At 38.6% G+C, this 15,636-nt stretch overlaps 1 protein-coding gene across 1 annotated transcript in view; it reads left to right on the top strand.

Moving 5' to 3' along the window:
- The first annotated feature begins 8,658 nt into the window (after positions 1-8,658).
- The window catches only part of KCNB2 (potassium voltage-gated channel subfamily B member 2), a 164,615-nt gene continuing 157,637 nt past the window's right edge, over positions 8,659-15,636 (top strand). The window contains exon 1 of the mRNA XM_005423023.2: positions 8,659-9,334. Coding sequence (XP_005423080.1) covers positions 8,756-9,334 — 579 coding nt within the window. The 5' untranslated portion in view covers positions 8,659-8,755. The remainder of the gene's footprint in view (positions 9,335-15,636) is intronic.

Here is a 15,636-nt window from a genome sequence, read left to right as displayed (position 1 = left end):
CAGGAATGCATCAGGATTGTTTGTAAGGATCATATAGCCACACTTGTCACCAGCACAAAGAGCAGAGCTGCTGGTAAGGAAAGAGAGAATTGGAGCTGATCTGAAATAAAGTTTGGTGGGGATCTTGATTCAGCAGTGGTTGGGCTACAAAGCCTCTATCTTGAGACCCCAGTGCAGGCCGAGGGGATGCTACAATCCCAGTGCTCAGATACAGGCTTGTGAAGAGGTGCTACTCAAAAAGACCACTTGAGCCCTAAATTCCACGAGACTTGAGGTAAAATTACTCTGAATGCTCTCAAGAGCATTTAGATTTTTGTAAAGCAGTCTGCATCACCTGTAGTGTGTCTAGAGCCCACCCACGTGGCTTTACCTTGCAGAAGAGCTTCAGTAAGTGATTACAAGTGCTGTTGGGGTAGTTAGAAAACTCAGATAAGCCAAAACTGCCAGGCCTGTGTGACTGCAAGACTTTAAAAAACATTTTATCAGTTATACTTTCCCTCTTTTTCTGTCTTCTGTCACCTTACCTATTTCTGTCTGGGTTTTCTTATCCAGGGCTCCCAGGGAATATATAGAGTTTCAGAGTCTGCTGCTCCTTGGTGAAGTTCAGCTCATCCATCTAAAAGACACCTCTGTGCTCAAGATGGTGAGAACAGCGAGTTAGCAGACAGACTGATTTAGTCAATCTGAAAAGTTCGTCTATAAAAGGCCTCATCTTTTTTGAGTTTTTTCCTTCAGATCTCCAAGACTTTGTGCAGCCAAAGTTTAAATTTTCAGATACCAGAAATAAATAACCGGTGAGGTCTGTTATGAAGTAGAAATAAGCATCATTTCAGACCAGTTGGCCATAGCCCCAAGAGCTGATTTTGCAGGATTTATTCTCAAAGCAAGATCTTATTTTTCATAGACCAGCCCATCTCTAGTTGTTAACAGAGCAGTCAAAGCAACCTGTGGGATTTGGGATTTGGTCTTAGTTCATGGAAAGACTCAGCTCTCCAGTAACAGCTCTGCCCATGACTGTAGTCTGACAAGGGCCAGGAATTGCTTGGAGAGAAGCTGTGTCACAGAGGAGACAGGCTAAGGTCCATCTTTGCCCCCTCAGACCACATTGCTCAAGTGGTGTCACCCACTGAAGCCCCTGAGGATTTGTGCCAAGAGCTGTCACCAGCAATTTGGATAATCAAAGCTCAGATACTTCTCTCCTGTGCGCACATGCATGTGTTCCTGCATATAGATATGAATCTGAGACATACAAAGGATGCTCAGGAATTCTTTGACATGTTTCCTGACACTTCCCGCGTTCAGCTTGCCAATCCTTAACTAGATGAGATGTGACTTCTCTAGAGGTGGGAAATGGAAATAACTAACAACTCATTTGAGCAGGATGCTTTTATGCAGAGTTTTAGCTATCACCTCAGCTATCTTTTTAAAAACTGAAATTAAGAGGAAATTCTAGTAAAAGATCCCACAGCACACCATTAAGAAACTAAAGATCCTTATATTTTGAAACAAAGAGCAGACATTTGAGAGCTAAGCTGTGGCAGCAGAGAGATTACAGCAAAGCAGACACTAAAAGAAGAATCATACAAACAAATAAGTTAGCAGAAATGTGTTTGCTCAGTAAAAATGTATTGGTTTTGTCACAACAAACTTGCTTCATCTTTTCTTGGCTAACTTGCTGGATCCCATTTGTACGGTTTAGGGGTCAGATGCTGAGGTGAGCACAGGCTTTCTAAGGTTTTTTTTAAATCACAGAGTACCTCCAGTTCTCCAGTTAGAAGGCATCATAAGGATCTTTGAGTTCAACTCCCTGCTCCTCACAGGATTACCTAAAACTAAAAACCATATGACTGAAAACATTGACCAGATTCTCCTTGAACTCTGAAAGGCTTGGTGTCATGACCCCTTCCCTGGAGAGTCTGTTCCAGTGCCCAACCATCCTCTGGGTGAAAAACTTTGTCCTATGGTCTGCTCTGAATTTCCCCTGACATTACACCTGCAATACCTAAAGCTAGTTTTCCCAGAAAGTGTTACATACCTGCATTAAATACAGCCTGAAGCTCTTAAGCCTTAAGTCAGTTTTAACAGCTAAACTAGTAAATGCAACAATTGTCTCCCTAGATCTTGCTTGATTTCCGTGAGCGTTTTTGCACATGAAGAAAACCAGCACATTTATCTTAGACTCTTCAGATGTGAAAAGAAATACTTTGAATGGGATCACCCATTTAATAATTTGTTTAATGTTTAATAATTTCACAATCTCTTCTTTTTAATCCAGAGCTTTCTTGAACTTTTAAAAAGATAATTAAATATCAGTACATCTAGAACCAGATTTGTCACAGACATTTCTTTTATGAAAAATCCTCTCTCAGGATTTTTCCTAAGCTGAGAAGTTCAGCAACAAGAAGTAAACAGTAGATTATCTGCTGCTGTGGAATGCAACGGGTCCATCTGGATTGGCCCATCTGGGATGTTTGTAGTTACTGGCCAATCCAGGACTGAATTCTCTCTGACAGAGTCGGAGAGAGCTCCCTTGTTTTCATTCTTTACTTTTTGATTCTTAGGTTAGGTAGCAGCTTGTGGAAACCTTTCCTTTCTTTTCTTTTAGTATAGTTATAATAGATGTATATATCATAAAATAATAAATCAAGCCTTCTGATCATGGAGTCAACCATCTCGTCTCTTTTTTCACCCAAACACCCTTGTGACAGCCGTCACACAGATTTTGTTTTAAAATGTTGAAAACACTTCCAGCAAATTGTGAAAAACTCTTCCATTTGTTTTCAAAGCAAGGAAATTAATTAATCTAATCTTTTCTTGAAAACAATTTGACAGATTTTGACAAAAAGACATCATGTGAAAAAAATGGTAGAAGTTTATCCCTTAAAAGTCAGAAGAAAGCAAAATTGTTTACTTTTCTTGGGGTCCTTGTGATACAACCTCTTCTTAGGTACCACATACTTTTTTCCTTACTGCTTTAAATGCAAGACATGCTCCAGCACTGAAGCATGCTTATGTAATGTGACTTCTCCATCTTCTTTGGCAAAATTTGTATGACAAAGATTGGGAGAGAGGTTTATGACTAAGGCATGCATGAGTGGCTGGGATTTGAATCCTTTTGGAGGAGAGGTCTTGCACGTGGAGTCCATGGAAGGGGCTGGCACTGCTCAGCACAGCAACCTCCCTGTGTGCAGTTACTCTCACCTGCACTCCAAAGCAGATGACTGGGAAAAAAACAATTAACTAGGAGCAGACCTTGAAGCATGGACTCTCCAGCCATCCTTGCAAATGACTTGGGAGAGTCCTAACTGTGCCATGGCAGGTGATGTTCCGGCAACGTGACAGCATGAATAACTGGGTTCCTCAGCCTGAGGGTTTGATCTGGTCGTCTAGGCATACCCATCATAAGGGCTGAAGATTCTAGGGACTCTGTAAAAAGCAGCTATCTCAATCTGAGCAGCCAAAATTGTTGGGTACCTCAGGCATCTATGACCTTCATTTCTACATTATAAAGCAATGGTAATAATGGCCTCCTGCTGAAGGGGAGACTGGGATACCCTGGATGCACTTGGGTAGGACAGGGAGAGCTCCCTGAGGGAAATTCAGCACTTTGTGTGTAATGTAGGCCTTGCAGCAGGAAAAGCTGAATAACATCAGAGGCCAAATACTGAATGAGAAAGATGAAAAGAAATGGTAAATAATTACCCGTTCATGTAAAGAGGAAGGGATTGATGTGAGAGTCACACCATTAAAAGCTGCATGTCTGTAGTGCAGGGGAGGGCACTTAACCTTCCTTCTGGCTTTCCCTAGCTTTTCGAGTTGTACTCTTTGAAGTTTTCATTTTTATTTAATGCAAAGAATTGACTTTGATTTGAAGAGTTTTATGTAATATTACAGGTATTTTGCTACAAAGTAATTTTATTATTGCATGGGAAGAATACAGGGTTTATCTAGATTTGCTCTTATATATCTGGGGGTAGAATTTGTCTTTTTCTCTGCCAATTTTCTCTACCAATTTTTCCTAATGTCTGCTCTGAATTTCCCCTGGCATTACACCTACAAAACCTAAAGCTAGTTTTCCCAGAAAGTGTTACATACCTGCATTAAATACAGCCTGAAGCTCTTAAGCCTTAAATCAGTTTTAACAACTAAACCAGTAAAAGCAACAATTGTCTCCCCAGATGTTTCTTGATTTCAATGAGCGTTTTTGCACATGAAGAAATCCAGCGCATTTATCTTAGACTCTTCAGACCTGGCTGGCTTCTTCTATCGCCAGGCTGGCTTTGCCTGCCTCCCAAGTGATAGTTACATTTATTTCTAGCCCATGGTGGACAAGGTGCGTGGTGGAATTGCACACAGCCTGAAGGTTAAGGCAATAAGCTAAGATGAAAAGTATTTTAAGTCTTTGTATAAAAAAAAAAATCTTCTGAGTTAGTTACAGTAGTTAAAATCCAGAAACATAATTTAATAAATTGTAAAGGTAACTTCACTTGTATAATTTTGTTATAATGAAGGTCTGATGATTTTGTATTAAATTGATTATGTGGCTTTTCAAGTTAGAAATGTTATATAGTAACATAAGACAATTTCCTTTTTCGACAAGGTAACCCACTTAGTTGATGGGGGAAGGCAGTGGGTGTATACTTTTTTAGATTTCAGTAGGGCTTTTGGTACCATCTCTCACAGGATCCTTCTGGATAAAATGTCCAGGCCACAGCTGGACAAACCCATCACGGGATGGGTGAGCAGATGGCTCATGAGTCAGGCACAAGGGTTACAGTGAATGGGATGACATCAGGCTGACCTGTCACTGGTGGGGTTCTGCAGGGCTCCATCCTCAGCCCTGTGCTCCTCAACCTCTTCATAAATTACCTGGATGTAGAACTGGAAGGGGTATTAAGTTCACTGAGAATACTAAACTGGGAGGAGCTGTTGACTCCCTTGAAGCCAGGGAGGCCCTGCAGAGAGACCTGGATAAATTAGAGAGATGAACAATCACCAACCACATGAAGTGTAACAAGGACTAATGCCCAGATTCTCCGTCTGGGATGGGGAAACCCTGGATGGATGTGCAGACAGGGAAGTGAGAGGCTGGAAACCAGTGGCAGAGAAAGGACCTGGTGGTCCTGGTTGTTGGCAAGCTGAATCTGAGCCAGTAGCACCCTGGCAGCCAGGAGGGCCAACCCTGTCTTGGGGGCATCAGGCACAGCATGGCCAGCTGGGCAAGGGAGGGGATTGTCCTGCTCTGCTCTGTGCTGGGGCAGCCTCACCTCGAGTGCTGGGGGCAGTTTTGGGTGCCACAATGTAATAATATAAAACTATTGGAGAATGCCCAAAGGAGGGCTGTGAAGATGGTAAAGGGACCCTATAATTCTGAAAGTAGAGGCTATTGATTATGTTGTTGTTAAAGGCACAGTTAAAACCAGGCTTTTTAGACAAAGTTTGGCAAAAAGCTGCACAGGAAAAAATTTTAAAAAATTATCGTCAGAGAAGTAAAGAAGGTAGGAAGAATGAAAGAAGGTGGGAAGAAAAACACTTATGAAGGAAACTGAAATAATTCATTTATTTATTTTCAAGTTATACATCCTCCTTCTTCAATGTATATTTCAATGGCAAGAGCTCTATAAAAAAGGCAAAAAATCACCCTCGTGGTTCAAGATTCTTTACTTGGAAAAATGTGCTTTTTTAATCTTTTCAGAATGCTGCATGTTGTGAATGGTGGTTCATCCCTTGATACATACATATGTACATAGCACATTCTCAACAGTAACTTCATAGTGTTTCACTGCTGACTTCAGTGTGGCCACCAGGATTTTTAAAGTTTTTTAGAAAAGCCACATTTCTTCAAGTAGGAAAATGCAACCAATAATTATACTGAAAAATCAAAAAATATTTATCAGCGTTAGACCAGTCATGGTGACTAGAGTATTTACATTGTTTAAAAAATATATCTGGTAACTGCACTGCAGAAAAGTTAAAAGAGGCATAGTCTTGTTAATCTTCTGTTTCTGCAGTCAGAAAAATAAATAAGGATATGGTTAACTTAAGATTAATTAGATGAGATGCTTGATCTCTATTGTGTTTTTACTTGATACTGCTAATATTAGGGTACACATTTTCATTTTTAAAACAGAAAAATAAATCCCTGAGATATAGTAGTGAATAAACTAATGAACCTCTCTAGGAATTGCCTGAAGACTTGACTGATTTCATGAAGGATAACAAAACCTCTTTAAGAATTTCTTGAATTCTTTTGTTTTCTTAAGTAAGACAGCCTTTAAAGGGGAAATATAATTTTGTGTTGAAATCAAAAAGGATTTTTTTAAAAAATAGAGTTTGCAAATATTTCCTCTGTAGAGAAATATCCTCTTATAACTGTTTACTGTTTGTGTAGCTGTCTGTATGTCAGAAGACTGATAAATGCATCACAGATCACTAGGAAATGCTTAAGTGAGGAGATCTTGCAAGGATTGGAGTCCCCCACTTCTCAGAAGTCTCACCATCATCCCCTTTCATATAAGGCAATGAGGAGGAGGGTAAAACCATAGAAAAAAATCAGCCTAAGGTCAAGGGAAAAAACCAAAACAAACACAAAAGAAAGGGATATATATTATGCAAACCTACTGATGTAAGGGGTTTGATTTTAATAGGATATTTAACTTTGAAGGTGGAGTATAAGATAATAATTTTTGTGAATGAAAGTAAAGGTTACAGGCCTAAACCCTTATGTAATTAGGCACAGAAGTGCTCTGGGTTTCACTGGGAGATGAGGAGGGATCTTCACAACGCAGTGCTGGAGGCAGGATGGTAAGATGCAGAATATTTGAACCCTTACAGTTTTGAAGTTCAGCTTGACAGTGAAATTGGTTACTAAAATGGTGGTGTTCTGGGCTGTTGCCATAATTTAACAATTTTGTGCTTATGCAAAAAACAAAACAAAACAAAACAAAACAAAACAAAGAAGTAAATCTTTAGATGTAAGTATTTTTCTCTTAAGTAGTTTTCCTCTTTTCTGATGTTTTTGGAAATGACAGTCATACATGGACTCTAGTTGACTGCGTCTTATTTTATTTATTGGTGGAGGAACTTTTAAAATTTAGCTATAATGAAATTTAGCAATTTTGATTTTATACCAGCACCATAGTCAGTACTGTCATGGGCATGTCAGATGACACACTGGAATTATTCTTTGTTTTTCCTGATACTTCTAGTAAAGGGTTATTCTAAATCCTCACTGCTTTGGTGTGGATCTGGTCTATGTGACCTTCTAATTCTCTTCCAAATTTCTGCCTTTCCTCATTATGAGTTTGTACCCATTTGTTCTCTTGCCACCTAGTACTTCAGTACAAACAGTTCAAACCCTCCCAGGTGTTTTCTCCTGATGTGTTTATAAGCAACAATCCCTCCCAGCACAACTTTAATGCTTTACTCTGCAAAGAGGATCAAATTCTTGTACACTTCAAATTCTTTTATTTGCTAGACTTATTTCACTTCAAGCAAAACAAAACAAGCAAATAAAAAAAAAAAAAAAACAAAACAAAACAAAAAAAACCCACCAGACTGTTGAATTGTTGATTTGCTGAGAACAGGAGGAGGAGATGTCAATTCTGGGAATTACTGAGGACTTTCCAAGTTTGAAACAGAAGCCTTGTCTAAGCATTCTTTGGGCCATGATACTATTGCTAGGTGAATATTTAAGCACTCTGACAGTTGGCAGCAGTAGAGCTGGTGGGTGGGTTTCCTTCCTGATTGATTCTGGTATTCTACATTTAGTGACAAGCAGCTGCACCTCAGAGATCACTGAAGCACTGGGCACAGTGAGTGAGGATGCACTTGTGGGTTATTGAAACTGAGGACACTGATTGCTGTTGTGCAGTCATGTCTGCAGCAAAGTAACAGGTGAACAGTGGGGCAGAGAAGAGCCTTGCAGAGGATCCAGAGAACTGTATGCACAGCCCTTCCCTGTATAACATGTATTACTGGTCAGTTGGCCACAAAAGACTTAGGATTCTTTTCACTCATTTGTAAAGAAATAAGTGCTAAAAATAGAACTGTAAGTACAAAATACAAGTGCTAAAAAATACAGCTTCTCAGGATGGCATTTGAATTGTTTGATAAATAACATTTACCCATGAAATAATGCAGAAAACTAAGATTTGAATTGGGACAAGGAGGGAAACAGTTTAGTGTGAAGATTTTGATATGCTGTGATTGCTTTATTCAGTTTCAGTATCTCCCAAATTTGAATTTTTGAATGTCTTTACTTATAGATATCCCTATAATCTTTCCATTTGCACACCTCACACATTAAAAGATAAGTAATCAGATTAAGCTAACACAGCTGCATCAGAAACTGATTCTTAAAAAAAAAAAAAGAAAAAGAAAAAAACCCAAGTCCTTTGTACAAATTGTAACAGTTGATTTTCACAAATACAGGAATTCCAGTGAGTTTTTCCTTTGCTTATACATAGTGCTCTTAGCTGTTCCAGCTGTTCCAGTGCTTCTGGATATTACCACAAAGTGTCACTATAAAGAGGGTAAATTGCAATCATTAAATTTTCATCTGCATATGAAAGTATGGAAAAAGAGAGAGAGAGAGAGAGTGGAGGATGCATTGTACCTGGCAATATTCTAATTTTTTGTCCTTTTTAGCTTCAGGAATGGAGCTGTCAGTCTGAAGAGGATTCTGCCCAAATATTCGTAGTCTCCAAGCTAATTTGCCTGCAGACTCTGGTGTTACAACTTCATCTTTTTCAGAATGGCTGAGAAAGCTCCACCAGGGATCACCAAAAAGTCTTCAAGGTCCACCCTTTCTCTCCCTCCGGAGCCAGTGGAGATCATTAGGAGCAAAGCCTGCTCACGGAGAGTTAAAATAAATGTCGGTGGACTCAACCATGAAGTGCTGTGGAGGACTTTGGACAGACTTCCAAGGACACGATTGGGAAAACTCAGAGACTGCAATACCCATGAATCTCTGCTAGAAGTATGTGATGACTATAATCTCAATGAAAATGAGTATTTTTTTGATCGACACCCAGGAGCTTTTACTTCCATTTTGAATTTCTACAGGACAGGGAAACTACATATGATGGAAGAAATGTGTGCTCTCTCTTTTGGCCAGGAGCTTGACTACTGGGGGATTGATGAAATATATTTAGAATCTTGCTGCCAGGCAAGATACCATCAAAAGAAAGAGCAAATGAATGAGGAACTGAGGAGAGAGGCAGAGACATTGCGAGAGAGAGAAGGGGAAGAGTTTGATAATACCTGCTGCCCAGAGAAAAGGAAGAAGCTTTGGGACTTGCTTGAGAAACCCAACTCATCTGTTGCAGCAAAGGTAGGATAAGCAATAGGCTTAATACAAAGACAGTAGAAAATTGTTTCATGACCCATGCATTTGACTTGTAGGAATCAACAACATCCACTAAAATATTTAGAGAAAATAAGAACCTAAAAATCTACATATCATTAAGTGAAAACACCCAAATATGTCCTAAACCCACTGAAATCAGCAGAAGGAACCCTGTTGAGTTCAGTTTTTAGGCCACTACTATACTGTACTGTACTTTGCTTTTGCTGCATGTGATGAGAAACATCTGTGTGATTCTTAATGGACTCCATATGAAACACTTCAATGAAAATGCAGACAGAGTACATTATCTACTTGTTAGAAAAGTATTTGGTTATGACAAACATCCATTTCAGTGTTGCTTGTCCCGTTACAGGCACTGCATATGTGCTGTGTCAGTGTTTGGTGGGTTGTGCTGGATAAGCTATCAAAGAGTCTGGCATGGTTTTATTATGGCATGTTTTCTCTTATGCTACATTTTTGCAATCAAGAATTAGAGTGTTTTGTATAAAAGTACTAAAATATTAATGCATATAGATATTTATATGCATGCATATTTATGTGTATACAGGTATATGTATATAAACAAGTATATGTTCTAAACATGTATACACACACACAAATATAGATGTGTAAAGTTTATATATATTTAGTCAGAAGTGAGAAGAAATTCAGATTAATCCTGGGTCCAGTTCTGCTGTCTCCAAACAGGGAAGTTGGCTGAAGTTTCACTGGTACAATGGAAAAGTTTACCCCGGTTGTGGAAATGGCACTGCACACACAGATGTTGGTACTGGTATTTAAAGGAAAGATTTTCTTGCATCTTGAGGAACTTAGTTGTTCTGTTTGTGGTGTGAAGCACTAATTAATGTGAGGTAAATTTTGGAAGCTCAACTCCAGTTTGAATGACTCTAAAATGTTTGATGTTTAGATGTTCATGTTAAGCTTAACTGTGGCTTTATTTTCTTCTGTTGTTGTTTGTTATTGGATGCAATGCCCTTGGACCAAGGTAAGTATTAAATATGATGCTGCAATGGACAAAAAATGAGAATTCTGGCAAAGATTTTTCTTGCAATAGTAACTCTTACTATGGAGGTAAAATACACATTTTTTTTAAATTTTCATTTTTCATTGTGAGCTACCTAATTTTTTAAGCCAGGAACTTACTTTATTAAAAAAAATGTTGTGGCAGAATTTAAGGTTTGTAAGTGGAATAAAAGCTTATAGGAGAAAAATGAAAGTATTCAGAATATTTTAGAAAACTACATGAATAAATTTTCTGCTTCCAAGATACATATTCTGGGCCATATGTTCCTCTCCAGGAGAAAGAGCAGAGGGGAAGCAGATGGGTGTAAGTTTTGCCAAAAAGGGTTCAGGGAGGCCGTGTTACGCACCGTGATCCCCTGGTGCAAGCTAACATCCATCAGCCCCCGCCAGCACTTCTGTGACACAGCTTCTGCACTGCCTGCAGGACTCAGGGACCAGCTTCTCAGTCCTGCATGCCTTGAAACGTCATCAGTGTGTTCCATAAGAGACCTCTCCTCCTGGATGCAGGCAGGAGGAAATCCTGTCTGAACCACGCTGCTGAAACACTCTGCACGCGACCTGGGAGATCACCTGGCCATGGACGCTGCCTCAGAGACATCCAGCAGGCAGATTTGTTTGTGAAATATTTCCTCTTTTATATACAGAAACCAAGGCAGTTGTCTCTAAGGCTTGAGACATATGCTTAATTAGTGTTTTCCTAAGACTAGGTAGGAGTCAACACAGTAAGATGAAGCAGATGAATAAAACAAAAGTAATATACTGATTTTTACATTCTTTGCCTGTGACTCGCTTTCATTCATTTGCATTTTGAATACATGCAGAAATCTAGGATGGTTAAACTTGCATGAGTGCCTGCCATTCATCAAACTGTTCTGATGACTTACACAATGCCCCATCACGCATTTGCTTAAAAGTTAGGTTGACCCTGAGCTTTTAAGAAAATCCCCCTTTGGTCACTCTGAGCAGATTTCTCCTCAGATTTTGCAGATAGATGTGGCTGTTTCTTCAATTTTCCCAGATGTCTAAATAATTATTTTTTAACTTTTTATTTCCTTTTCCCTTCATGCTCTAATTTGATTCAATATTATAGATCTTTCCTGCTACAGGGAGTTTCACATTGCACTTGTATACATGTTTTAATGATTTTCATTATTTCAATTGCCTCTTGTCTAAGTTAATGCCATTTGATGTGGTTTCTGTGGTTCTGGTAGTTAGAAATCACCATAATTCATACAGTCAGTTTCTCTATCTAGTCACCTTCAGTCTGTAAATACATATATGAGCCAAAATCATAGTTAGATACACCCATGGCAACTCAGAGAGCTATAGAAACTTGGCTGAATGACATAAAGGAGGGCAAAGACCATCACAACACATTTGACCTTAGGTAACATACAACAAGATATGGTGGAATCAGTTGAATGCACTTTGAAACAGACTGTGTTAGGATCAGTGGCAAGGTTTTGTCTGATGCGTTTAGATAAGATCTCTTTTAGATTTTTCATTTTTGTGTTTGGTCAAATAAGTTTCTAGTTTGTCCTGAGACGAGAGGCACAACCATCTTCTTTCCTCTGTAAGAGTAGAAAGGATGGTGGGATTTTGACAATGGCAAGTTGGGAAGCAAGTGAGGAAATACTACCATAAGCATCAAATTCAAATATTAGCTGCCTTTTGAAGAAATGAAATCATATGAATGTGCATAAATATCCTATAGGTGCTTGTTCAGTCATTTATGCCCTGTGTGGCATCCAAGCAGTTGGCAGGAACAGCTTGCTTTTTAATCCCTTTCACATCAAAGATTAGAAATGTGAGATAAATACTCGGATGTGGTTTTGATATGTGACTGTGTCTTGCCACTTCTTGATTCTGCTAAGAACCCTTCTAGGTCTGATCCAAAGCTTACTGAATTAAGAGGGAGTCCTGCTTTGGATTAGGCATCTCAGGACAAATCCTGCTCCTTTCGAGGTCAGTGAAGGTTTTCCACTGACTTCACTTACAGCAAGGTGAGACAGAGCAAGGTGACAGTGAATGAGCAGCGTGTATTTTACAGGGTATGCCACAATAAATAGGAGAAAGCAAGAAAAATGTGTGGCAAGAAATTAAAACTATGTTTAGCTAGTAAAAAAAGTAGTATTATAGGTCAAGCACTGTTGCACAGTACAGGCACACTTAACTTTTTGAGTTTTTTCTATTTAGTAAATGCATATGTGCACCTCATCTCAGTCACTAATTACCATATTAGAGGCACAGCTATTCTTGCTTTGTCCTCATCCCAGGAATTCAGTAAATAATTGTGAATTCAGTAGACATTTCAGCTGAGGAAAACAGGATTTGCCTCCATTTTCCAGTGCTCTCATTCATAAGCTTTTTAAGTAGGATTAAGATAAAGATGTGCAGAAGTACAGCCATTTCAGACATGTACAGTGCTATGGAATGAGAAGCAGTGCTGGGATTTATGAAGGACAGGAATTTTGCATATTTTACATCCCAGAGAAGTCCCAAAGCCTGGTCTCCAAACCACAGAGTTTTGTATGTGTCTGGCATTCTTTGGTCCAGAACAACATCTGAGTTTTTAGACCAGGCATTTATTTATACTTATTGTGTAACCAGTAGTTTGTGAAAACTGTCTTTAAAAAAAAATATTTTACTTATGCCATCAGCCATCATTTAGTCTTTTATTTGCAGCTGTTAGACCTATAACATCCTTCTTAGCGCAGCAGCAGCTCTGACCAACCTGTCAGTAGTATAAAAGTCAGTAGTATAAAAGTCTTCAACAGATACTAGAATGAGCACTGACTTCAGTCAGCTGTGAACTTTGTGCAGCTGGATTGCATCAGTGTTTATGGTCAGCACCTTGTTGAACTGGCATTTTAAGAGAGCGCCTACCTGAGCCAATGTCAGCTGTGTCTGAGGTATATTGTTTTGTGCAGTGCTCCCAAAATCAAAGGAGCCTTACTTTGGAATGAGTGGGAATCAAATGAACCCATACATTTAGTATGTCTTTCAAAGTGTTAATGCACGAGCTCTTCCTTTCATTCTTGCTTATTGGGTCCAACAGCCTGATTATTTTCCCTGGTTTTTAATACTGATGAAGCTCTTCTGGGCTAAATCCTAAATAAATATGGAATGTTTCTAGTCAAGATGTTTTACTGTAAATATAGAGTGAATGAGACAAGAAATAAGTGGAATATCCAGGAGTAACAAAGACCCTGTGTCTGGCTAAAGATATCTGATAGTGACTTATCACCTTTCATCCACAAGAATATTTTAATTACCTTACAGTAACATTATCAACAAATATCACTCAGATTTTCCAATTTGTGTTTTATATCCCATATTGCCCCTTTGAATACAACTAGGATGTAATTGATTGTGATTGATTCTACAGTTCTTTCTTATGCAAGTTATTTTTTCTCATATGAATATTTGCATCAAACTCAGTGTGACTACTAACTGATCAGGTATAAAAGGTAGTACAAAGTAATTTTAAAAATTACTATTCAGTCACATTCTGTCCTTGAATTTTTGCATAACCCCTGTTGATGTACATGCAGAAAAGGGTAAAACATTGGCCTTTGTGTTTCTGCAGTATGGGGTTTGCTGTATTTAAAGTGAAACCTGATAGGGTTGAGAGTGTTCTCTGTTAATTCTGTTTGTTTTACTGCAGGGCTGATTTTTCCTTATTTTATTGATTTTTGTTTTTCTTTGGGTTAGTTTTCAGAGGTTTTTTTCTTTTGGTTTGTGTTACAAATTGTAACATGAGTATTACTTTGTAAAAAGCACACTAATTTATCAGCTAACTAGTGGATTGTGGATTACAGAAGGTATAATTATCCAAGCCTGACTGGAAATTGTGAGGACTTTGTGTGCAGTATTGAGTAACTAATCCCTTTTGTGAACAAAAATTCCTTTGGGGTGGGGAAAAAAAAAGCAGGAGCACACAAGAGGAGATTTAGGCCACCAATATTTCTTTAGCTACAAGTGCATTTTGGCTGGGCTTGCCACAGTGACTTGCCAAGAAAGACAAGACACCTATTTTACATTAGGGGCCTGATTCTTACTTTCAGCTGTCTTATGTATAATTCACACTGACTCTCATGCCTATTCCTTGTAGAGCAGCTTAAAAGTGGTCTTAGAGTGAGTGGAAATTAGCAGAGTCACTATGCATGACCAGAACAGAGCAGAGTGTCATACAGGACACTTCATTTTTCCTTTGCAAGTCCTCATAAATTGGATTGTCACAGTGTTCATTCAGGGGTAAACCTTAATTAATGCTATGCTACTGGTTCCTTCTGGGATGAAGGTAACCATATACACTCAAAGTACTTTAGAAAAACTTAGCTTATTGGTATGTTGTGATATACCTCAGGGCAGGATATTCATTGGAGAAAAGTGTTCTTTTGTAGCTGATATGTGCCTTGAACTTCTGTCCAACCTCTGGTTTAAATTTATTTTTGGGAGCAATCCTGTCATAAACCTTTATTTGAATGGACTACCAGGAATAATATCATTTGCATTGTCACTCCCAATACTTTATAGAAATTTGACCACTGAAAATAAGTTACACCAAAGCACAGAGGATGGTCACTGGTAATAAATAGGTGTTTTCATTTCACAGTTGTTTCTTCCAAGGAGACTCATTACCACACTTTGCTTTTAAGGTGAAGTTATTTCTTGTGCCAAACGATAAAGTCAGTCAATGTGACTGTAAGACAAGGAGATTATATTGGATCCTAGTCATTCATATTTAATAACTCAAGTGTTTTAATGTCTTGAAAGATAAGGGAATTTATTGCTTTTTCAATAGATATTATATCAAGGAACAAAGAAGACTGGCAGTAGCTAATTGATTTTGTTTGAAGAGCTTACATATGCTCACTGCTGAGCTGGTCATTAAAAGATTATTTGCCTTCTATTTAGTTCTTATATGAAGTATCATGTAACCCATGATTCAGCATTTTTGGTCAGTTTAAGGTGTCATGGGAATACAGCTACCATCTGATCTGTCTTGTTTCAGAGGTGTTCAGTACCTCAGTTACATACAGGTTCCCTTCAGCCCTGAGATTTTATCAGTGGTGTGCAAATTTATTAAAAAACTTACTAAAAACTGCTGTTGGAAAGAGTAAAATGTCCTTTGAACCCACTTGCTTATTATTGGCACTTAATTCTCAGTAAAACAGATGCTGAAATTGTGGAAGCAGTGCCAAAAGCAAAGATGCAGTGACTCATTTTATAACAGTCCA

The sequence above is a fragment of the Geospiza fortis genome, unplaced genomic scaffold (genome assembly GCF_000277835.1).
Source record: "Geospiza fortis unplaced genomic scaffold, GeoFor_1.0 scaffold121, whole genome shotgun sequence".
NCBI lineage: Eukaryota > Metazoa > Chordata > Aves > Passeriformes > Thraupidae > Geospiza > Geospiza fortis.
This window is presented reverse-complemented; position numbering and strand designations above follow the sequence as displayed.